General features: G+C 47.8%; 6 protein-coding genes across 6 annotated transcripts; 5 read left to right on the forward strand and 1 right to left on the reverse strand.

Annotated features, from left to right (window-relative positions):
* Nucleotides 1-2997: 2997 nt before the first annotated feature.
* On the forward strand, nucleotides 2998-4492 carry H6S33_001636 (uncharacterized protein; the record flags this gene model as incomplete). Its single annotated transcript, XM_044832985.1, has 6 exons — nucleotides 2998-3232; nucleotides 3327-3474; nucleotides 3529-3628; nucleotides 3692-3979; nucleotides 4041-4104; nucleotides 4161-4492. 6 exons carry the CDS (start codon nucleotides 2998-3000, stop codon nucleotides 4490-4492), a joined length of 1167 nt encoding a protein of 388 aa, XP_044693697.1.
* Nucleotides 4493-6889: 2397 nt separating this feature from the next.
* On the forward strand, nucleotides 6890-10397 carry H6S33_001637 (uncharacterized protein; the record flags this gene model as incomplete). The annotated part of the gene is made up of 9 exons (XM_044832986.1): nucleotides 6890-7320; nucleotides 7387-7562; nucleotides 7646-7726; nucleotides 7790-7819; nucleotides 7927-7951; nucleotides 8011-8574; nucleotides 8623-9505; nucleotides 9566-9811; nucleotides 9873-10397. The coding sequence occupies 9 exons, from the start codon at nucleotides 6890-6892 to the stop codon at nucleotides 10395-10397; spliced, it is 2961 nt and encodes a 986-aa protein (XP_044693698.1).
* Nucleotides 10398-12640: 2243 nt separating this feature from the next.
* Nucleotides 12641-14509, forward strand: H6S33_001638 (uncharacterized protein; the record flags this gene model as incomplete). Its single annotated transcript, XM_044832987.1, has 5 exons — nucleotides 12641-12715; nucleotides 12788-12801; nucleotides 12872-13016; nucleotides 13075-13596; nucleotides 13661-14509. 5 exons carry the CDS (start codon nucleotides 12641-12643, stop codon nucleotides 14507-14509), a joined length of 1605 nt encoding a protein of 534 aa, XP_044693699.1.
* A 1623-nt stretch (nucleotides 14510-16132) lies between these two features.
* On the reverse strand, nucleotides 16133-16810 carry H6S33_001639 (uncharacterized protein; the record flags this gene model as incomplete). The annotated part of the gene is made up of 5 exons (XM_044832988.1): nucleotides 16133-16148; nucleotides 16216-16285; nucleotides 16347-16509; nucleotides 16573-16639; nucleotides 16701-16810. 5 exons carry the CDS (start codon nucleotides 16808-16810, stop codon nucleotides 16133-16135), a joined length of 426 nt encoding a protein of 141 aa, XP_044693700.1.
* Nucleotides 16811-18747: 1937 nt separating this feature from the next.
* Nucleotides 18748-19173, forward strand: H6S33_001640 (uncharacterized protein; the record flags this gene model as incomplete). The annotated part of the gene is made up of 4 exons (XM_044832989.1): nucleotides 18748-18789; nucleotides 18846-18852; nucleotides 18919-19061; nucleotides 19141-19173. The coding sequence occupies 4 exons, from the start codon at nucleotides 18748-18750 to the stop codon at nucleotides 19171-19173; spliced, it is 225 nt and encodes a 74-aa protein (XP_044693701.1).
* Nucleotides 19174-20420: 1247 nt separating this feature from the next.
* On the forward strand, nucleotides 20421-20716 carry H6S33_001641 (uncharacterized protein; the record flags this gene model as incomplete). Its single annotated transcript, XM_044832991.1, has 2 exons — nucleotides 20421-20518; nucleotides 20584-20716. The coding sequence occupies 2 exons, from the start codon at nucleotides 20421-20423 to the stop codon at nucleotides 20714-20716; spliced, it is 231 nt and encodes a 76-aa protein (XP_044693702.1).
* Between the last annotated feature and the right edge of the window lie 1351 nt (nucleotides 20717-22067).

Below are 22067 nucleotides of genomic sequence, written 5' to 3' on the forward strand. Positions count from 1 at the left end.
TCCCCAACCAGTGCTGAGCTAACAACACTCGCAGCCCGCCACACCGCGCCCGCAAGTCTTCACCACGAAGAACAATCTAATTTTGCGCAGCAGGGAGGGAGGGGGGAGGGTATACCGCCCGCCGCATCATCCTCTAGTATCAAGCTACATGTAGATACATGTACATACCCAGATGCCGGTACCCATGCACCTACAAGCTCCCAAATCTCTGTCTGCAAGCGGGCGGAGGAATGCTCGGGCACCCGGCCGCATACCGCAGGCCTCCGGGTATATTTATACCCGCGACTTTGCTTTCGCCTCTGATGTGTGTGGAGGTTGTTTCTTTCTTTGGCCAGTGCCGGGTATATTTAGGGTAGGCAGGTATTATTGAAGTATGATATAGGGCAGGGACGTAGGGTATATAAAGTGGAAAGAGGAGAGGAAGCTTTGGTGAATTCAGCGGCGGTGTGCGGTGGGGTGGCCATGCGGGTGATTAGTGATTGCTCGCTTCCATGAGATTTATATCTAGGAAGGTAGGAAAGTAGGAAAGTAGGAAAGCAGGTAGCGAGGAAGAGAGCTATAGCTACATGTATGTCTGCATCTGGGAGCCACGCGATTTATAGCGTACTACCTCCAAGACCAGGATCGAAGCTAGCAGGGCTAGGGTTGGGTTGTCGCTGGAGTCTAGTCTGCCTTACATCTGAACACTGCATCTTTTAACGGATCCGGTTTTTGAGGTCTAGTTAAGGGTGAGAGGCGATTTATCCGCCCATGAGTTAGTTAGTTAGTTGGTGGATGTAGACGAAATACGCCGTTTCGCCCTCTGTGATATTGCGGGCGTTTCAAATAGAGAGGTTCTCTAGCCAGCTAGCAGTAGTAGACTGTAGCACAAGTGCCCAGTAGAGCTTTCAAAACTACATGTAGGTACATGTAGTAGAGCATCTCGTGACTCCCAGGCAGCCATGTATATAGTCAATAGGGGAACTCCGAAGGCTCTAGCCTTCCCGGGCAGTCTTCAGGAACACCCGGCCAGTGCATCCGTCTCGGTTAATCCCCGCCCGCCGAGCCAGCACCACAGTCCTGAGCTATAGCAGAGCCCTTCTATTGCAGCTTCTAGGTATCGTGCAGGTGGGCTCGGAAGTTTATTTGTGTTTTTTTTTTTTTTGCCAGCACCCTTGTAGGCAGTCGGAGAGATCCCCGCGAAGGAGGGAGGGAAGAGAGAGTTTGGATCGGTTCGGTAAGAGAGAGCCGAGCGAGAGGAATCTGTAATCTGTGGATGATGAGATGGTGAGGGAGCGTGGTGGTGGTGGTGGTGGTGGTGAGGGTGGTGGGGATCGCTCTCAGGTACGGACAGGTGCAGGTCACATGCGGTAGTGATGGGCGGAGGGTGGATATCTTTATTTTGACGACTCCCTACTGTGAGACTCCCGAGGAACTACAATACCTGAGTATTTTCCTTACTTCACAGAGAAATAATGAATATGGACGATATCCCAAAGACATCAAACACTCACTCCCCAGTATAACACCCAACCAACCAGCCAGCCAACCAAACTAGCCTCGGTAACTCCACTACTCCCACTCACTGAGCCCAGTCACTCCCAACGGCAAACGCCGCCCTAATATATTCATATTCCAAATTAGGATTTTCTACAACCATGGGCACCATCATATATCTACTTGTACTATAGGGTTCCAGCTGCCCCATGTATGTACTCCAACCTAAAATCCCGTTTGCAGAGCAGAGCAAGCAGAGTCGGTATCATGTGCGGGGTCGAGTGATACCCAATGAATCGGCTTAATGCCAACAGCCTGAGTACCTACCTACACCCACAACTAAACAACTACATGTAAACGTGGGTTTAGTAGTAGTGTGTACCTGCTAGCTCGGGAAGCAAAGACAGAAGCCCGAACCACTGTTCGGATGCGCGCTACCGAGGGGCCGTAGATTAATCTGGGGAAAAGGGCTGGCGAGGACCGCACCCTCGCATGCGTGCGTGCGTGCGGTGCGGAGAATTTGGCTGTTGAGGAGGAGGAGAAGATGTGGAGGGGCGGCGTTGGAAAGCTTGTTGGGGGATAAAATCAACGCTGGGTGAAATCGATGGGGTGGTGGTTGTGCTCGAGGGAGATCGGATGAAATGTTTTTTGCCATCGTTGCTTTTTTCTGAATAAGTGCACCTTGCAGGGTATGTAGGTATTTACTTTAGCTACAGCTCTACTCTATGTACCTACTCTACTCTATTATACTCTACTATCCTGTTCTAGCACTCTGCTCCACTCCACTCTGCGCTGCGCTACTGACCGTGGCGTGTGTAATAGTAACGGTCTCGTCCGATGTCTTGTCCGATTGCCTAGGACCACACTGGTCCGTGCCCAGGAACTGGTGACTGACTGACTGGCTGACTGCCATGGGGAACCCCAACTGCCATGCTCCAGGATATAAGTATAACAATCTTATTTATCACACACATACATACATACATACATACATTTGTATCGCGTCGTTCATCCCCATTATTATCCCCATACGGGTGAAAGGAGAACGCCACGAACGCGGCGGTTCAGGTACACCCTGTCGCAAGGGACATCGGAGCGGGATCCGGGGGGAAACAAACAAAATCGCCCCCCGCCATCATTATTATCCGAGCCCGAGAGGAGAGGGTGAAGCTGGTGAGCTCCGTGCGGACTATTGCAGAGTAGAGTGAATAGTATACGTATACGCAGCAAGTCTAACCTAGGCACTACATACCTCCCATACCATAATTCTCTCGGCATCATTAATCGCGAACAACTCTAATCAAACTACCTAGTACCATGAGCACAACGAGCTCTGCCCCCCGCCCCCCCCCCCATTCACAAGCTGAAAGGACTTCAGTATAAGTACCTCCTGATCTGCCCCCCTCTTCCCCGGGGAAATTGTTCCGGTTCTTCATCAGATCAGTCCAACATCAAAGCGGACCTGTCCTTCCTCTCCTTTGAATTCGCACATCTGCCTGTCTCCACGGTCGTCCTCTCACCATGCTCACAAACATCCTCGTCCTCGCGGTGCTCCTGCCCGCGGCGGCCCTCGCCCAAGTTGTGGGCAGCGCTACCGGTTTCGCAAAGGGCGTGACGGGAGGTGGAACTGCTACCCCCGTCTACCCAACCACCATTGCGGAGCTCAAGAGCTACTTGACCGACTCCTCTGCGCGTGTCATCATGCTGAACAGGGAGTTCAACTTTATTGGCTCTGAGGGAACGGTTACTGAGAGTGGTATGTGCACATATATATCCCGTCGGGGAAGCAGGAAGAGGAACTTAATATATATACAGAAGGCGCTGGCTAACCATTTATTGTATGTAACCAGGCTGCCGTCCATCCAGTAACACCTGCCCCAACGCCGGTGGCCAGGACGCCATCAATGGCGCGAATTGGTGCACTAGTGGTGGGTACCCGACTGTCTCGGTCACCTACGATGTGGCCGGTACCGGGTACATTGATGTCAAGAGCAACAAGTACGGGATCTCCTCTCTTCCCCGTACCCGGTAAATGATACTGACATCCTACAGGTCCATTGTCGGAGTCGGTAGTGCCGGTGTCATCCGTGGAAAGGGTCTCAGAATCGCCAACGGCGTGACCAACGTCATTATCCAGAACGTCCACATCACCGTATGCTACTCCCACATATGCAATTGAAAAAAAAGCGACCGGAACTGACATTGACCTTTGCAGGAACTCAACCCCCAATACATCTGGGGAGGTGACGCCATCACCCTCGCCGGCAGCGACATGGTCTGGATTGACCACTGCAAGTTCTCGCTCATTGGGCGCCAAATGATCGTGACCGGGTACTCCGCCGCCGGCCGCGTCACAATCTCAAACAACGAGTTCAACGGTGTCACCAGCTGGTCCGCCACCTGCAACGGCGACCACTACTGGACCATGCTCTTCCTCGGCTCCAGCGATCTCATCACCCTCGTCGGAAACTCCATCCACGACTGCTCTGGACGTGCCCCTAAGGTTCGTTGATCATTACCCCCCTTCCATCATAGGATATCACTCGTGCTAACACACCCCTCAGGTCGGAGGTGCCGACACCGCAAACGTTGTTCTCCACGCCGTCAACAACTACTTCGCCTACATCGGTACTTACCCCCCTTCCCCTCTTCCCCCACTCTAGCTGAATACTAACACACCCCAGGCGGCCACGCATTTGACGTCGCTACCGGCGGTAACGTCCTCATTGAGGGTAACGCTTTCGTCTCCGTCACCACCCCCATCACGTCCGCATCCTCCTCCGCCGGTGGCCAGATCTTCAATGTCCCCTCAAGCTCGTACACCTCTACTTGCTCGACATACCTCGGCCGCAGCTGTGTCGTCAATAGCGTCAGCAGCTCAGGAACTTTCTCGAGCTACACCACCACTGGGTTCTTGGCGAACTTTTCGGGCAAGAACATCCAGGCAGCGACCGCGGCGAGCGTGGTTGTCGCGAACGTTAATGCAAACGCGGGTGTTGGGAAGATTGGAAACTAAAATTGTCAAGTAGAAGCGGGGAGGGGGGGGGGGAGTAGATAGTAATTGAAGACCTTTTTTGCAGTTAATTATTGATTGTGTATTGTGGATTGGGTTGTGGTGTGAGATGTGTTTGTGTAGTTTGGCGGGGTGTAGACAAAGAAGCATTTAATTGTAGGGGTATAATGCGTGACATCGCCGGCCCATTTTACCCTTACCGCTGTGTGGTGCTCTCTTCTCTCAGGCCACAATCAAGACTGTAGAGACGGATACAGGCGAGGATAGTTTACTAGAAATCTAGGAGTCTAGCTAGTTCTAGTCCGCTAGCCCCACAACGGTGCTTCCGTCACGTAATATCACTCGAAACCTAACCCGCATTAGCCCCAACTAAAGCCATAACATCAAAATTTATGATTTCATCTGTGTCACCGTAAATTCTAATAGCACAACTGTATCGTTCTTAAGCGCCTCTACTAATATATACGTGAAATACTAACCAGCACACTTCTGACCTATGTGTCTTAGGATCTGGTAGGACCTGCGTGCAGCAATCGGGAAAAGTTACATAAACTTACATTTAGCACTTCTCCGGCACTCGGACCAGAGACTACGAACCTCTTTAAGGGCATATATACTAACACTGCCACCTCCTTTCCTCAAGAGATATCTCGAGCCCGGCCTTGATTCCTCTAGCTCCCGACGAGCAGAGACTCTTATTTGATGGCTGCTGTTGTGGTTTCGGCTGGCTTTGTTTATCATTGACATACATCCCCGGCTGCAAAAACATCTAGCTGACTTAAGTTAGTTTGAAATCAGTGTCGGTTCGTGGATGTTCTCTGGGGTTTCTGGGGGGCGTGATCGAGAGGAGGATGGTCATGGATGATGCTTTGCATACCGACACCGGTAATGATGTATCCGTCTATCCCCTATATAGCACCATAACTCATAGTATGCGTGGCTGTATAACCCCCTCATCCAGCTGAGCCAGCAGAGATAATTTCTGGCTCTGCGCAAAAAGTCTATATATATCGAAGTAAATAGAAAGAAAAAAGCGAGTAAATCTTCGGGCAATCATGCACAAGCACTCGGGCCGGTCAGTAGCCCGGTGATGTTGGTCTAAATATGCCGTGAAGTGTCTTTGTTCTGCCGCGGCCCTGCTAGTGAGTTTTGGCTTTTGCAGTTTCGTTCCTGGACTGTCCTTTCCCGGGGGTTCCTCTCCTGTGATTGTCAATATTGACCAACCCGGAGGTGCGGGGTGCATCTCGACACAAACTACCCAACGCTCGGCAGCTTCGCGCGCAATTTATAACCCCGGACAATGCTCGCAGAGAGTCTCTATGGGCAGAGAAGTACGTTTTTAGACCCCATAGATTCCGAGTTTTCTGTGCCGTTTGTTGCTTGTCGTGTCAATCAATGTAGTCGCTGGGATCCGATCTTAGTGCACTTGAGTTGTGGTCCTGGATCTATGCATGGGGGCGGTTCGGCCCGGGTGATATTTTATGACCCAGACGATCATTTCGTTAGAGCGGCGAAAGTCAAACAGGACCCGTTTTTATCTTTGGTGATAAGGAAATTGTAGGTACAGTCGTTCACCGTCTCTTGACGAATACTGCCACTTGACGAACAGGGGTTCCAAGTATGGGAAGAAATGGTCAAGCAACAGCCAAGCTGCGAGATCTCCAGTTCTTTTAATTTCTATTGGCTCAAAGTTCCCTGTTCAACTGGCAGTATTCGTCAAGAGACGGTGAACGACTGTAATTGAGAAGTATATAACCGTCTATTACAGAATCAACTCATACGTAGCTCAATATCATGAGGTGTCATTGTGAATGGTGTAGCAGATGCGAGAGATACGAACATGGGCGCCAAGAGGCTGACTTGGCACAAGAAGTTGCAAAGTGGCTTTGATAACTGCGCCGCTGGGGCAGAACGTTTGCATGTGGTGTTACATCAAAGTTTGAGCAGGTACATATATGTATGTAGGTAAGTTTTCAGCTTGGAGTTTTTGAGAGGCCAACCGCATGAGCGAATTTGGTGTAAGCTTTGCAGCAGCGGCGGGCGGTTGACAACCGCCGGGATTGTTACATGCCAACGGCCACCCCACTTACATCTATCATGTCGAGAAACAATCCATTTTCTTCCATATCTATATATACCGTGGCTGTGCAATTTTAGACAATTCATCCTAGGCCGTGTATATAAGATTATGGGTATTTTGTAATACCATACTCTAATGCGAGTGCAGATCTAGAGCTCGAGGGAGCCTGCAAAGTCAGCAGTCACATAACTACTGGTGAAATTATCAGGAGGGCTGAGCAGAAGAGACTACATATATTTCCCCTCCTTATATATTACCCCTCTCGCGCCACAAGTGCAAACATCTACTTACGAATAGGCGGATCACACATACGCATATACATGGCTGAAGCACTCGGCATCGCCAGCTCTATCGTCGGAATAGTTGCCCTGGCAGATGTAGTTGCCTCAAAGAGAATACGTCTCTACACTACGATCAAAGATTGCCCGAAAGAGATCAAGATACTTGTGGACGAAGTTGGTGGCCTTTGTGGGTTACTGGGTACACTCAAGCGCCGGTATGGCGCACTTATGGGTTCACAGAGCGTTACAGGGTTCAGCGTTCACTCCGAATCTCTCTTACAAGGCTGTGAGGAGACACTAGATATGATGGACCGTATCCTTATAAAGTCGAAAGCAAGGACAGGGGAGACTTGGGCGAATATGGTAAAAAGGGTAAAGTGGAAATACAGGAAGGATGATGTACTTGAGCTCTTGGAAAGAGTGGAGAGACATAAGAGTAGCTTTCAACTGGCCCTCTCACTGAATAGGGTGTGTGTACCTCATTTTATACAAGTCCATGTGTGGGTTAATCATAGCTGATATCGCTGTTTTCCAAGGGAAACCCTTCAGGAGCTACTCGCTGGAAATAGTAATATTTCTCAGCACATATTGGAGAGCAAGGGCGAGACAATCCAAGAGATCGAAAGATCAAAAAGAGAGCTCCTATCTGAGTTGAAACAAATGGATAATCGCCAGGCAGGTACTCGGATAAGCAATGAGCAGAAAGAAAAAGGTATGTTTTCTGCCCTTTGCCACCATGTAGTCATGTAAGCCGGCTGGTGTTATACTTTCAAAAGGTTTTGTTGATCTTTCTAGATAAACGCCGCCTCGAAGTGCTAAGTTGGCTATCGCCGGTCGGTTTCAGGGGAAAACACAGCGAAGTCAAGCGACATAGGTGTGAGGACACGGGAAATTGGTTCTTGAAAAGTTCCGAATTTGTTGATTGATTGGGGAAGCCAGCCCCTGCGAGTCTGTTGTGTAAAGGCACTCGTATGTAGACCCAAATACAATAGTTATCCCCATCCTGGCTCCTTCGCTTCTCGGGCTATGGTCCTCTAGCGAGATGTTAAAGAGATGCTAACAGTGGGGAATGATAGCTGGTGTGGGGAAAACCTTTATAACGTATGTGATTTTTTGTAATGGAATGCCGAAAACAGAGCTCACCTTCTACGTACTCTTAGATCGAAGATACTGGACCATCTAGAATCACTTTTCCCAGATGTATATGGGGATGTCGCCATTGCCTATGTTTACTGCGAGTTCAAACAGCGTGTCACCCAGACCCCGGAATTGATATTTGCTTCCATTATTCAGCAATTGGCGTATCATCAGCCAAATCTGGATCCTGAGATAGATATTCTATACAAGGATAGGAATTCTCCACGCCCTCCCTTAGAAATGTTAATTTCAGCAATTCTGTCTATATCGCGAAATTTCAACGCCGTATATATAGTTTTTGACGCCTTGGACGAGTGCGACGAGAAGAATCAGAGGAAGGATATTCTCGCGTATCTACAGGGATTTTCACGGGCACCCTTCAAAATCCTCGCTACAAGTCGGCCTCACCCTTTAGATATTACCGCTGCTTTTAAGGATGCGGCCAAGGCAACTATTCGTGCACATGATGACGATATTGAATGTTACGTGAGGCAAAGAATAAAGCAAGAGATATCGACTGGGATCACGATTAAGCGGGAATTAGCTGAAATTATAGTCAGGCAAATTACTTCTAAAGCAGAAGGAATGTGAGTAAAATAAGAACCGTTCATGTTATGCATTTTCTTACGGAATAGATTTCTGCTTGCCAAGTTTCATATTGGGTATATTCTCAGCAAATTAACAGCAAGAGATAAGCGGAAGGCTGCTATAAGTCTTACTTCAGACCTTACAGCCGTCTACGGAGCAATTATGGCCACTATCGAAGAAAAACAGGAATCCCGCAAGCTTTCACTTAAGATATTAAAGTGGATTAGTGCTGCAACACGACAACTTCAGTTTCAGGGACTACAGACAGCGATCTCAATAGAGGATGGCGATGCTGAGATAGACGAGGAGGGTTTTCTGGATGCAAAGACTATGGTAGATCTTTGTGGGGGATTAATCGCTATTGAACAGGAGACCGGTGCAGTCCGCTTTGTCCATCATACGGTCCAAGAATATGTTCTTTCCAATTCTAGCATTTCCAGCGATGCCCATTTACTCATCGCCAAAACATGTCTCACATACCTGTCATTGGAGACCCGTCATCGAAAACTATGTGATCGAACACTGGCTAGAATCAAGGGATGGAGCTCCATAGATGAGCGATATTTTTGGGATTATGCAGCCTGTAACTGGGCGTTTCATATGCGAACCATAGGTGAACCTAAAGATCTTTCTATAAGAGTACTGGCAATGTTCGGGTCTCCAGATTTACTCTATGCATTAGCACGAACCATATGGTGGTATTCTTGGGATGCTGATTGGCTGGAGAAGGATTATCAGAGCCTCCCCCTACATATTTTTGCTGTTTCGGGCTTGAATCGTCTAGTCCAGTTGACACTCAAAGATTATAGTCTGAGTGTCGACTTTAGAGATTTTCGTGATGGGATATTGCCACCATCAAGAGCGGATTTTAAAGATACATTCGGCCAGACCCCGCTAGCATTGGCATCTAAGGAAGGGCATGAGGAAGTGGTTCATTATCTAGCCGGGCGGGAAGATGTCAATCCGGACTCAAAAGACGGATATGACTAGACACCATTAGCATTAGCGGCTAAGAATGGACATGAGGCAGTGGTTCGTTTCCTGGCCGAGCGTATAGGCGTTGAAGCGGACTCCAAAGATAGATTTGACCGGACACCTCTATCATTGGCAGCTGAGAGAGGCCACGAAGCAGTGGTTCAATTCCTAGCCGAACGGACAGACGTTGATGCGGATTCGAGAGATATTTATGGACAAACGCCGCTGTCATTGGCGGCTCAGAATGGACACGAGGCAGTGGTCCGTTTTTTTGGCCGATCAAGTAGATATCGATGCAGACTCTGGAGGTATACATGGACAGACACCACTATCCTTAGCAGCTGAGAGAGGGCAAGAGTTAGTGGTCCGCTATCTGGCCGACCGAACAGACGTTGACGCGGACTCGAAAGATGATGGCCAGACACCGCTATCATGGGCCGCTATGAATGGACATGAAGTAGTGGTTCATCTTCTGGCCAACCGGGCAGACGTTGATGCGGACTGGAAAGATTGGTATGGCCACACACCACTATCGTGGGCGGCAGGGAATGGGCACGAGGCAGTGGTCAGTTTTCTGGCAGAGCGGGCAGACACCGTAGCGGACTCGACAGACAACACTGGTTGGACGCCGCTTTTGTTTGCAGCTGCACAAAGACATATGACTGTTGTTCGTTTCCTGGTGGAGCGAGCAGACGTCAATGTAGACTCGAAGGATAAATGTGGCAAGACACCGCTGTCCTCGGCGGCTGAGACTGGGCATGAGGCGGTAGTCCGTTTCCTCACTGACTGGACAGATGTCGATGCGGACTTAGAAGATCATACGAGTAAGAAACTATTACCATTTTAAATCATCTAGCTTTCCATACCCAAATAGTATACACTATGGCCCTTGAAGAATTAAACTTTGTTTTGTGCTATAATGTATCTTGCTGGAGATTTGAGATCTTGACGTCCTGTTCCTTGGGACGTCGGTAGAGTCAAGCTTGACTGCTGTATGTTAAATAGAGGTGTTAGAAGGTAAAGGAGCGTTAAGTGCTAATTGGTGTGAGACAATACAAGACCTGATATCCTCAAAATTTGTTTCGTCCTGATTATAACGTTAAAATATCAATCACAGTCTCCAGGTCCATATCATCATTGTCATGTCTTGATTTTCATAATATCAGTTATATACAAAAATATCCATATTCCATTGTTGGGTGCCTTGGCTTCCCAAGGTCTCCAAATTCGTGCAAAGATATTAGACCCTGACATCCTGCTAGATGTATGTCTTTGAATGAAATGTACCGTATGTACATGCTCCCAAGACTGGTTTTATGATTGTATATATTGAGTGGCTGCATGCAGCTACTCTCGCCTTATACTTGATAATTGGGTTCAATGCCTCTGGTGATCCGAGATAAAGTCCCGGGTTTTATTGTAATTGAGTAAAGCCTGGTCGCTAACCCATCACCGGCAATTGAATTTATTAATTTACAGTATCGCCCAGTCACTCTATGCCTATGTCTTGTAGGAGCATCGATATGGTTAACGTTCACTAGACCGACAGATTCCGGCACATTCCCATAAACTGACATCTAGGCTCGGAAACCATACCTTAACACTGCACCTACTAACCTTCCGAGTGATATCGTATGAAGGGTTACAAATCCTCTATGTGCTTTTATGTAGCCTACCACTCCAACTTATGTATTGAATTAGGAGACCCCCGATCAACGATCAAGTAGACCTAGAAGCATGATACGGCAAATAAATCTTGAGCGTAATTTCGCCTCCAAACTCCCATATTAGAGAACTCCTTCCAGTGAAAAAATGTACTTATGTAAATATTCATAGGGAGGGCAATCTTTCTTATAGCTTTGGGGTTAGTGGGAGTTGGCGGACTATGAAGCATTACTCTTATAAAGAATTTGTACTTATAGTATACATTTTACGTGTTAATTTCCAGCCAGGAGATGGAATTAACAAATCGAGAACAACACCGTAGGACTCAGATTCATAGATTTCCACTTTCCTAGCTTTTGATTATTCATTTTGGTGTTGTGTTTGAATTGGGGTTGGTCCAATGTGTGATTAGCGCGGGACGTTCTTGGCATAAATCCCCTGATGTTGCGTGTCAACATGCTTTTTGTTGCGAGCTGCTCTTTCATTCTAGAATCCCATGGAAATCATCAGCTCTCAGGCTCCATCAAGGGTGTAAGTAGGATCGAGCATTGGTAAACTTGGAAAGGGATCAGATATAATGTTATCTACCTCAAGAGGAGGTTTTGTTTTCAATAAGCTGGTATGTTTTGAGCACTGGACGAGCGACGCGAAGACCTCGTCCTCTCCTGGCCCCAGCTTCATCATCATGCAATGGGATATAATTGTTCCGTTGAAGGTATGGTACGATACGGATTGGAGTAAAGGCCTACTCACTCTGCCTTCAGCAATTGAAGCTATGTGTCGAGTACAATCGGCGGTGGCTGGATGTGCGTATAATGTCTAGAGAACAAGTCCACAGTAGTAGACGCGTGTGATGTCGACGTGTCCGTGCAAACCGCATCTGCAAGGCTCCTCAATTCGCACAATGTGAGCTGAGAAGCTTTTGAGGAGAAGAAAACCGAGTAGCTTTCTTTTAGAGGCTACATGGTGGTGATAAGATGTGTGTGTGTCTGAAGAAGGTTGCTGCTATGGAGAGTGATCTGGGGTATCTGAGCTGCTGGATATCGGGTAGAGCCGGTGTTGGTGTGGATTTGTTACATTTCCTTTTTTTTCAATCGATGACAGCATCTTACAGGACAACACCGAACGATGTCTGAAGGTGAGGCGGGGCTAGCAGTTCGTGTCCCCCACCCACCCTTCTCCTTCGAATTTTCTCCGCACTCCGTAAAGAGTCTAGACTTAAACGTCTCAGCCTTACAAGAGTTACCGTAGCCTTAAAATATCACCCTCTCCCCCTTTCACACTTATCACTATCATCACCACCATCATCAAAAGAGTACCTTCTATCATCAACATCATCAGCATAGCCTAGCTCTTTGTTAGTACTGCTATCGTGTTCCTCACTCGTAGGCATCAACCATTCAAAGAAAACCAAGCATCCTCAACATGGCAGCAGCAATTATCGAAGCTTCGAAAAAGCACCCCAAGCCGGACCAAGTGTTCTCCTATGGAACTGCTGGTGTATGTTATTGTCCCCATATCAATTGATACTTATTAGTGTCCATAGCTAATGCTCAAGCTCCCCTGTGATAGTTCCGGATGAAGGCGTATGTTTCCAATTCCCAGGGGGTTACGAGCAGTGTGTTTCTAGCTGCTAAATCTTTGTGGGGTTTACAGGTTCCTCCTTGACTCGGTCGTCTTCCGTGTTGGCCTCCTGGCTGCACTCCGCTCACAAAGGCAGGGTGGCAGGACTATTGGTCTTATGATCACTGCCTCCCATAACGTCCCTGAAGATAACGGCGTGAAGCTTGTTGACCCCATGGTTCGTTTCGCTTTCCGTAAATACATGTAACATAGGGAGACCTAGTAACCATTTTTAGGGTGAAATGCTTGATGAAAGATGGGAGGCACATGCAGCGACCCTGGCCAATGCTTCAAGCGATGAGGATCTTGTGGCTAAGTACGAAGGCCTTATCACCGAGCTCAAGATAAACACTTCTGTTCAAGCCAATGTTATCTTCGCTAAGGACACCCGTGAATCTGGTCCTGCCCTCGTGGCAGCACTTACGGATGCACTCAATTCTGTTGGCGCAAACTTTACAGACTATGGCCTCTTGACAACACCCCAGTTGCACTACCTTGTTCGTTGCATTAACACCCAAAATCTGCCCGACACTAAACCTTACGGCGAGCCCACCGAAGAAGGCTACTATACGAAGATCGGGGCAGCTTACAGGAAGCTCATGCAAGGTAAACCCAGACAGGGACAGGTGACGGTAGATTGTGCCAATGGTGTTGGGGCACCTAAACTGAAGGCCCTCGCCGAGGCGATTGGGAAGGATATCTTCGATGTCAAGGTTATCAATGATGCTATTGATGTGCCTTCAAAGCTCAATTCACAGGTTTGTTCATGCTCTAGAATCAATAATATATGGACCATAATTAAGAATTCACTTTACGCTTTAGTGTGGTGCCGATTTTGTCAAAACGCAGCAACGTCTCCCACCTGCCTCTCAGGCCTCCGCGCTCGCACGCTGCGCCTCGCTCGACGGTGATGCAGACAGGATTGTCTACTACTTTTGTGACTCTGACGGTAGCTTTCACTTGCTTGACGGAGACAAGATCGCTACTCTTGCGGCCTCTTTTATTGCAGATCTTGTTAAGGCTGCTGGTTTGGCAGACCTTAGAATTGGTGTAGTGCAAACTGCGTACGCAAATGGGTCCTCAACAGCCTATATTACCAAGACCCTGGGCCTCCCGGTCGTTTGCACTCCAACCGGTGTCAAGCACCTGCATCATGCTGCGACCAAATTTGATTGTGGTGTCTATTTTGAAGCAAATGGCCACGGCACTGTTACTTTCTCCCTCGCGGCGCACAGCGCCATTGCTAGCCATTCCCCAGAATCTCCTGCGCAGGCGACTGCCCTCGAGAATCTGCGAGCCCTCGTTGACCTGATCAACGAGACCGTTGGAGATGCTCTTTCCGATCTCTTGCTCGTAGAAGTTATTCTCGCTCACAAGGGGTGGGGCCCCAAGGAGTGGAACAGTACCTATACCGACCTCCCCAACAGACTTGTTCGAGTTGAGGTAAAGGACCGGTCAGTATTCAAGGCGACCGACGCCGAGAGGAGACTGTTGGAACCGACAGGTGTTCAGGAAAAGATTGATTCTTTGGTTGGGAAATACAAACAGGGGAGGAGTTTTGCTAGAGCTTCCGGAACAGAGGATGCCGTCAGAGTATACTCAGAAGCTGGAGAGAGAGCCGAAGCAGATGAGCTGGCAAGGGGGGTGGCAGATATCGTTGCGCAATTTTAAAAGTTTGATCTTAGGAAGAATCGTATCCAGTTTCCCTGGGATCGCTTGCTCTGATACTCTGGGGGATTACATGGAGTAAGGTTGCGTATATACCTCTGTGAGACTTGGAATTAAAGCTACGCAGTCTTTTATTCTTGCTTTGTTTTATAACCAATAAATGGATGATATGTATGTTGCTACCTTGTTTAGAAACTGTGATTGACAGGCCGAAGTTTGCATTGCTATGAAAGTTTTATGAATGGATTTCGCATCATCAAATTGGGATTATGATTGGAGTATCAATGGTCCACGAGGCATTGACGCTCGAGGCCTCGTCTCGATAGAGCTCAAGGCATGGGGGTCCGCAAGGCGAGCATGCTCGAGGCAAATCCTCCTGCTCGAGGTTTAGGTAATCATATTACTATTGGTGACATATAATATCCAGTGAGATTGATATTATTTCCTATAGAAACATTGGAAATATCCTTTACATTAAGTATATTCGTATTATTCCCGGAGTCCCCAGGTCAGTCTCGTCAAGATTTATACCAAATCAATAATTATTTTCTTCGCCTGAATTGAATATCTCTTAATACACTTTCAACAGTAAACCCCATCTTTGATAGGTCTAAATATAGTAACGACGATCCGCCTCGAGAGCAGCTCAAGCACCTCGAGGCACCACCTCTCTTTTGACGAGCAAGTAAAGGCATAGGTGGGCAAACCGAGGCAGAGGTACCTCGAGGCACTTATCTCTGCTCGCCTCGAGCAGCCTCGTGTACCACACTAGTCCGACTTAATTGAAATGGAAGTGTGTTGAAAGATATCTACTGAGATTAATACTATCATACTCGTCACAAGAAGGGATCCATCTGAAGCCTTGCCAAGAATTGTCATCACGGTTCGGGAGCGTATGGTAGAGAGGAAGCCGATAAAGAGAATCTGACTATAGATAAAAATTAATGGCCATGGGGATTTGTTTTGAGAGGCGTTAATCGAATCCCGGGAGATACGAGTTTACTGAGGGAAATGATTGTGGAATTTAATTCATGGATTGTCACTCGCGATTCGTTACATGGATGATGATATGGGAGAGCGAGGATTCGATTGACTAACTACTACTATATATAGCTAAGATCGATACATATATATAACTACGAAGAGTAAGAGACCGGGAAGCACGAGTTGGAAGCACTAAGACTGGAAAAAATGTGTGCTCGAGAAGATGGTATGCTTATAGCTCACTGTTCCGACTACATCTATAGATCTATGGATACTGACTACTCGTACTGATAAGGCGGACTTGTCATAAAGAAAAAAGAGAGAGAGAGAGAACGAACTAATGCTAGATACTGGATAGAAAAATAAAGAGAAAAAAAATAATATTACATGATACAAAGACTAACTAGGAAACCGAGCTAAAAAAAAAGAAAACGAGAAAACGAACTAATACTACATGATTACAAAAGAGACTAGAGAACCGAGCTAAAGAGAAAGAAAAATCACATTCAGAAGACGAGGGAAAGGGTGCCAATGGTCAACTGTTTTTCTTTCTTTTTTTTCCTAATTACAGAAAGGAAAAAAGAAAAAAAACAGGACAGGGAACAATGGCCCTTTGAGGGTGGTTTACTGGCGGGTCATTGTTTAATTAATGAAGTCCCTAAATTTCAAAAACACACAAATTTAGTAAACTGCAGGATCGATATTGGGGATAGACAGATACATACCACTCCATACGGATGACGCCGACGTCTTTCTGGTTGTTGGTAAGAGCATCGAAGGCACCAACGGAGAAATCTAACTCAATGATTAGCAACTAAACGTATGAAAGATAGGTGAGGCAAGGTGAATAACATACCGACGGCATCCCTCGCGCAAGAAGGACAGGTGTCGCGCACAGTGGCCTCAATCCTGTTTCCCCTACCAGGGCCGTCAAGAGCCCTAGCCCAGATGCGCTTGCCGCAGTTAAGCTGGCCAACGTCCCTGTAGGCTCTGCTGAGGGCGACGATAAAGGCAGAGTCCTATACAAGATGTTAGTGGTGTCTATCTTACATATGTAGTGTAGGATTGGAAGTTCTACTTACAGGTAATTGCTGTCCACAGGACCCGAAACCACCGAACTGGTTGTAATATGTGCCTCTGCCAGTCATGCTAGTAGAAAATCAGTAAAATAAATATATATATGAAGATGATTAGGAAGCAAGTTACTTACGACCTACGTTCAAGAGCCGGGTTCTCGACGACGGAAGTGACTGGGACAGCAGACACCATAGAAACGGTGATGGCCGCGAGGGCAAGCATCTGGTTGATTGAGAATTGCATGGTGGAAAAAAAAAAGGCTGGTAGTTGTCGAATTGGTGAATGTAGGGATTTTTTTTTTGGATGATTTTTGCAACTAGAGGGGAATTTTCCAGGTATTTAAAGAACTTAGAAATTTCGCCGCCATTGGGCCTGGCTGGGTACTGTAAAATAATCTGCAATCTCCTCTTAATACATGCTTTGGTATCTTTAAAATTTAGAGGTAGGCTTTTCTTTGCAACTTTACCCAAGTCACATGACATATAAACTCATAACGTACAGTACACATCTGAAAACACTTAACAGCTGCTGTACGTAGCAAAAGTGAACCTCAATTTGAACTGTTTAGAGTATTACTAATTATATTATTTCCCGGAGCATTTTGAGAATCTAAATAATCCAGAAAACTAACAGAAAAGTCTCTCCAGTTATCTCAAGAATTCCCTCCCGCTACTTCGCAGGCCAAAAAATGATTCCACTCCATCACCCCCCGAATTCTTCATGAACTACTACTAAAAGTAAGTAGCTTAGCATCTTAATAATCTATTATTTTCATAAAATACAAATTGTGCGCATCTACTGCACAGTAATACCAATTGATTGTCTCTGATAACTTTTTCTCACTCAAAAACCACACAAAGGTTTTTTTTCCCGTCTATAGCTAGGTTAGGTGACTATCTCTATCTCTACATTATAGTAGAGAACACCTATACACCAAGAAACAACCACAAATATGCCAAGATCAACCTTTCTTTCACCAAGGCTGCAAAAAGAGCCCATTTAGCAATGCCAAGATACTCAGGTTCGAGTCCCGCCTGCAACTTGAACCACGGGGACCGACTCCCGCGTGAATGCCGGTGGGTGGGGAAAGATCTAGCATAAGCCCGCGAGTCGGACTAGGTCCGTGTCGATGACGAGTGAGATTCTGTGATCCGCGCTCACGAGGGTGCTGTACTCGCGCTCGCTCCGCGAGCCAGCTCAAGGGTCAAATAGACACGTCGAACCCAAGAGAGAGCTAGAAAGAAAGAACAAGTGAGAAAGATTATTGCAGGCCCTGGGGATTCATCACCCAAATCTCGACGTACTCGTGGATCATTGAGCTACTCCCTGTCTCTCAACAGCGCCCCGGCCGGTGGTTCGGCCACTTCGTCTCTCTTGGTTATCGAGGCATATGTTTTCTCTCACGGTACTCCTGGTCCGTGTCTGTACCCCCTATATACCGTCGCCCACACGGGTATGGAAATCGGCATGATTCGCGGTCAAGCTTGAGATACAGGTCGACTAGCTCGCCCGCCGGGATGTATACATCACTGTACTCTCAAAATGTCTACAGGTGTATATAAACGCGCAAAGAGCATACATAGTGAGTGTTCCTGCACCAATTCAAGCCAACCGCTACTTTCAACTTCACCCCCGCTCCCGTACTCCCCAATACCAGACCCCACGCACCCTGTACACATATCGAGTGATAACTCATGAAGGAGACAAAACCCACATAATACATAATATAAGCAGCCATAACTAACTGCTATTGCGAGAACGAAAGGAAGAGAAAGCGCGGTACTTACACCATGTACTGTCACATACGTATACAATGCACAATCTGCTGACGTTAGAAACAACTCTGCCCTAATCTAAATCCGCCAGGGCCCAGCTCAGGACAATGCAGCTGCCGAGTACAACGTATGTACATACTTGCAACTAGCTAACTGTCAACCTCCAACCGGTACCACGTATGGGAGCCCAATGCCACTGCCGCACTACCGGCCACCCGACGTGCCCGCCGGCCGCTCCTGCAAAAGCCGTAGATACACGAACCGGCCCACACGCACGTGCGCCCTATGTCAACGCCGGTCTGCACACGCAATTGAGCAAGTCGATACATATACACGGTGGAGAACCCGAGGGATTTGGGGAGGGAGGGGGCAAACGAGTGTCTCTTTCCCTATAAGCTGCAGTATATGGCAATCGATCATTCAGCACTTGAGCCAGACAGCCGGCCAGTCAGTCAGTCAGCACGGAGGTATAGCGGTATAGACGTTTATTGGCGCAGTATTAGCTCTATCGTAAGTCTTCTGCTCAACAAGCTGAGGCCTTTGAATATAAATAACGAATGCCCAGGATCGATCCAGGGATGTCTGGGGCGCTCACTAATATAATATGGGCCCACTTACCTGCCTACTTGCCAACTAGCAGCCATCTATCTATTAGGGTAGTTATAATATGCCGAGTTCCCTACTACCCCGCCCCCCACGGCACCAACTCCCGGCATAAGGTACCATGATTTCACTCAAGTCAATCTTGTGGCGGATATTGCGTAGGAGATATATGCTAATTTTGTTGTGGGTGTTTAGGCTTTTACATGGCGGGGATATGTAGCACTTTGAGCTCCACCGGTGCTACTATTAACTACTCAGGAGTCTATTTGTAGCTTGAATCAAAGGCTAGAATCAAGCTTTTTGTCTGCTCTATAGGATAAAATGAATTAATCCAGCCCACGGCCAGCTGCAAGTCGTGATTGGATTCTTAGTGCTCGACACCGCGCGGGACTGTGGGTTTTTATCCAATTTGGTTGTTTCGCTAGTAATATACAGGCTATAGCAATCTCTCGCTATAAAAATAGGATGGCCCGGTCCTGTTAACTTTCCTAACACCTAATCCTTAACCATCTATAGCGATAATTCTCTATAAGGATGCAAAATTTCGGTCCGGATCGTATCCTTATAGCGAGGGGTTGTACGTTGCTGTAGCCCTAACGTGTTTTTTCTTTCAGGGAGCGCGGAGGAAGCTATATACATACAGTGATCGGTGTAGGATCGATTCCCAGCTGACATCGTGTTATATATAGCCCCAATAACTTGGTGCGAGACTGACGACGGGTATAAGGACGACAAGCAACTCTCTACTTCATCGTTATACAAATCCCGATCAGCTGAATCAAAGGTCATTACCCCAATTCTAGACCACCTAGATTGCACGCAATTAATGAATTAAACCAAAAAAAAAAAAAAAAAAAAAAAAAAAAAACATTCTGGACCACTTTCAAACGCGAGTGACCGGCTGTGAATATACATATACGTTTCCCTCACCCCCTTTTTTTTTTTGGCGAAAAGGTTTAAATCCCACTTTCCAGCAGTAGTAAAACTCGCAGTTTCTCGCAGATCAACCCTCGCGCGGCCATCTATCTGTACACCCCACCGACCTTGCCATGCAGACCGAGTGACACCCGGTGTCCCAGCCAGCCGCGGCGGCGGCGCCCTTGGTAGCTATCAATCACGCGCTACCCGCCCTCCACAAGCTCTCCACAGCCATAGATACAAGCTACATGTAGTCGCATTCCAAGCGGGGCGAGTTAACCGCACACGAGGAAGCAGCACAGCAGCCATCGGCTCCGAACCTACCATACACCGCGCGCGCAGCTACCACCACGTGTCTTGGCACACCAGCCAGCCAGCACCACTCTACTCTAGATTCCCCCAGCAGGGCCTGGCTCACTCTCCCCTCTCCCCCAAACACAGACCCCACCACCACCACTACCACCACCACTACCACCACCGACACCACCGCCGACACCACCGCAACCTATCTACCCTCCCTCCCCAACCTCCCCGTCCACCCCCCAGCCCAGAAGCCAATGTCTCCAGACCACCCAGACCTCCAAACCCTCCGCGAAAAGCGCCTAGCCAGATTCGACCCACGAGCAGCAGCAGTACCAAGACCCACGGCGCAAGAGTTTGTTTTAGCCTTCCCGATCTGTCTACATGGTCGATGAGCTCAGCTGATGGGATGGGTGGTAGCAGCAGCAGCAGTAGTAAGACGCCGCAGATGATGCGCTATGTCCATAACGCCCGAAAGCGGCGCTGCGGCGACGTGGAGCTGGAGCTGGAGATGGAGCTGGAGAGGGGCGCGGCGAAGGTCGCGAGGGTTTGAGTGTGTGTTTTTTTAAAAGGCCCTTTTTTTCATTTATTTATTATATATATATGGGTGTGTGGATAGAACGTAGCTGGGACAGCTTTTTTCTTTTTCTTTTTCTTCTAGTTTCTTCTAGTTTATTCTGGCTCTGGCGTAATCTTTTTTTTTCTTTTCCTTTTTTTTTTTTTTTACTTTTCTAGTATGTACCATTTCTAAATACCACATCTACCAAATAATCCAAACCAATCAACCAGCCAAGTACAGTAGGCTCCCCCAGAACCAGATCTCGACACGTGTGTGGCGGCGGCAGCGGCAGCAGCACCAGCGGGGAGACGCGTCGCAGCACGTGATCTCCCCGGCGCGATCAGGGTCCTAATGATCCTTGCCGCTTGCTCTGCACTGCTCGACGAAGAAGCTTAGGAGGAGGAACTACATGGGACTAGGTAAGAGGGGGATCATCATCAACACATCAACACATCAACAACAAAAACAACAAGCCTTCCCGGCCGGTCCACCCGGGTGTTCGTTTTGGCTTACTCGACCACACATCTTTCCTCCATTCAGCATCACCATTCAGGGGAAGGTGGGGGGGGTTTTACATTAGAACAGGAACATGTTAGATTATATCTCTTTTTCTTTTATTTTATTTTTTCTCTCCGAGCCGTTTCCCTCTTCCTTCTTATCTGAAATAGATATGTAACAAACAGGAACCGGAACGGATAAAATAAATACTGATATACCTTGACTGTTCCCCATTCCTCAGCGCAGCTCAACGCGGATCCTGCAGCCGAGCGCGAGGAACACATATCTACATGTAGTTATGTATCTAGAGTAGGTGCTCTACCCCCTAACGAGAGAGACCAATCTCTAGATGTGTGAAGAGGGTCGGAGATCCTCATCTGAGGGATATCCAGCTCTCTTGCTTGCCATGTACCCAGCTAGCGAGCAAGCGGGCCGCCGCCAAACAAACAGGACCCCCCCCGCTGCCCTCCCCCCTTCGTCCCTGCTGGCGATTGATTATCGGTAGAGCATTGCAAGCACATAGATAGCCAGAACCGCCAATCGCCAATTCACCATCCATCGCCCATCACCGCCAATCGTAATCCGTCTTGATTTGTCGGCTTCGTTCTGCAAGATAGGTAACTGCCACTCACTGCAATCAGATACACACGGCAGGCCTCGCGGGCGGTCAACAGCGACCGCCCGACCGCCTACCTACTCCATCCACCCCAAGACCCAGAGATCCACCGCCCTTCTCCGAGCAAGCCGAAAAGCCTTCCTTCATCTCTCCAACTTGGGCTACAGCTACCCCATTCACCATTCGTTCTGCACATCCCAGAGCGCCAAGGAAACCATGATGTCAGCGGCT

The sequence above is a fragment of the Morchella sextelata genome, assembly GCF_020137385.1.
Source record: "Morchella sextelata strain SCLS chromosome Unknown scls_11, whole genome shotgun sequence".
In the NCBI taxonomy this organism is placed as follows: Eukaryota; Fungi; Ascomycota; class Pezizomycetes; order Pezizales; family Morchellaceae; genus Morchella; species Morchella sextelata.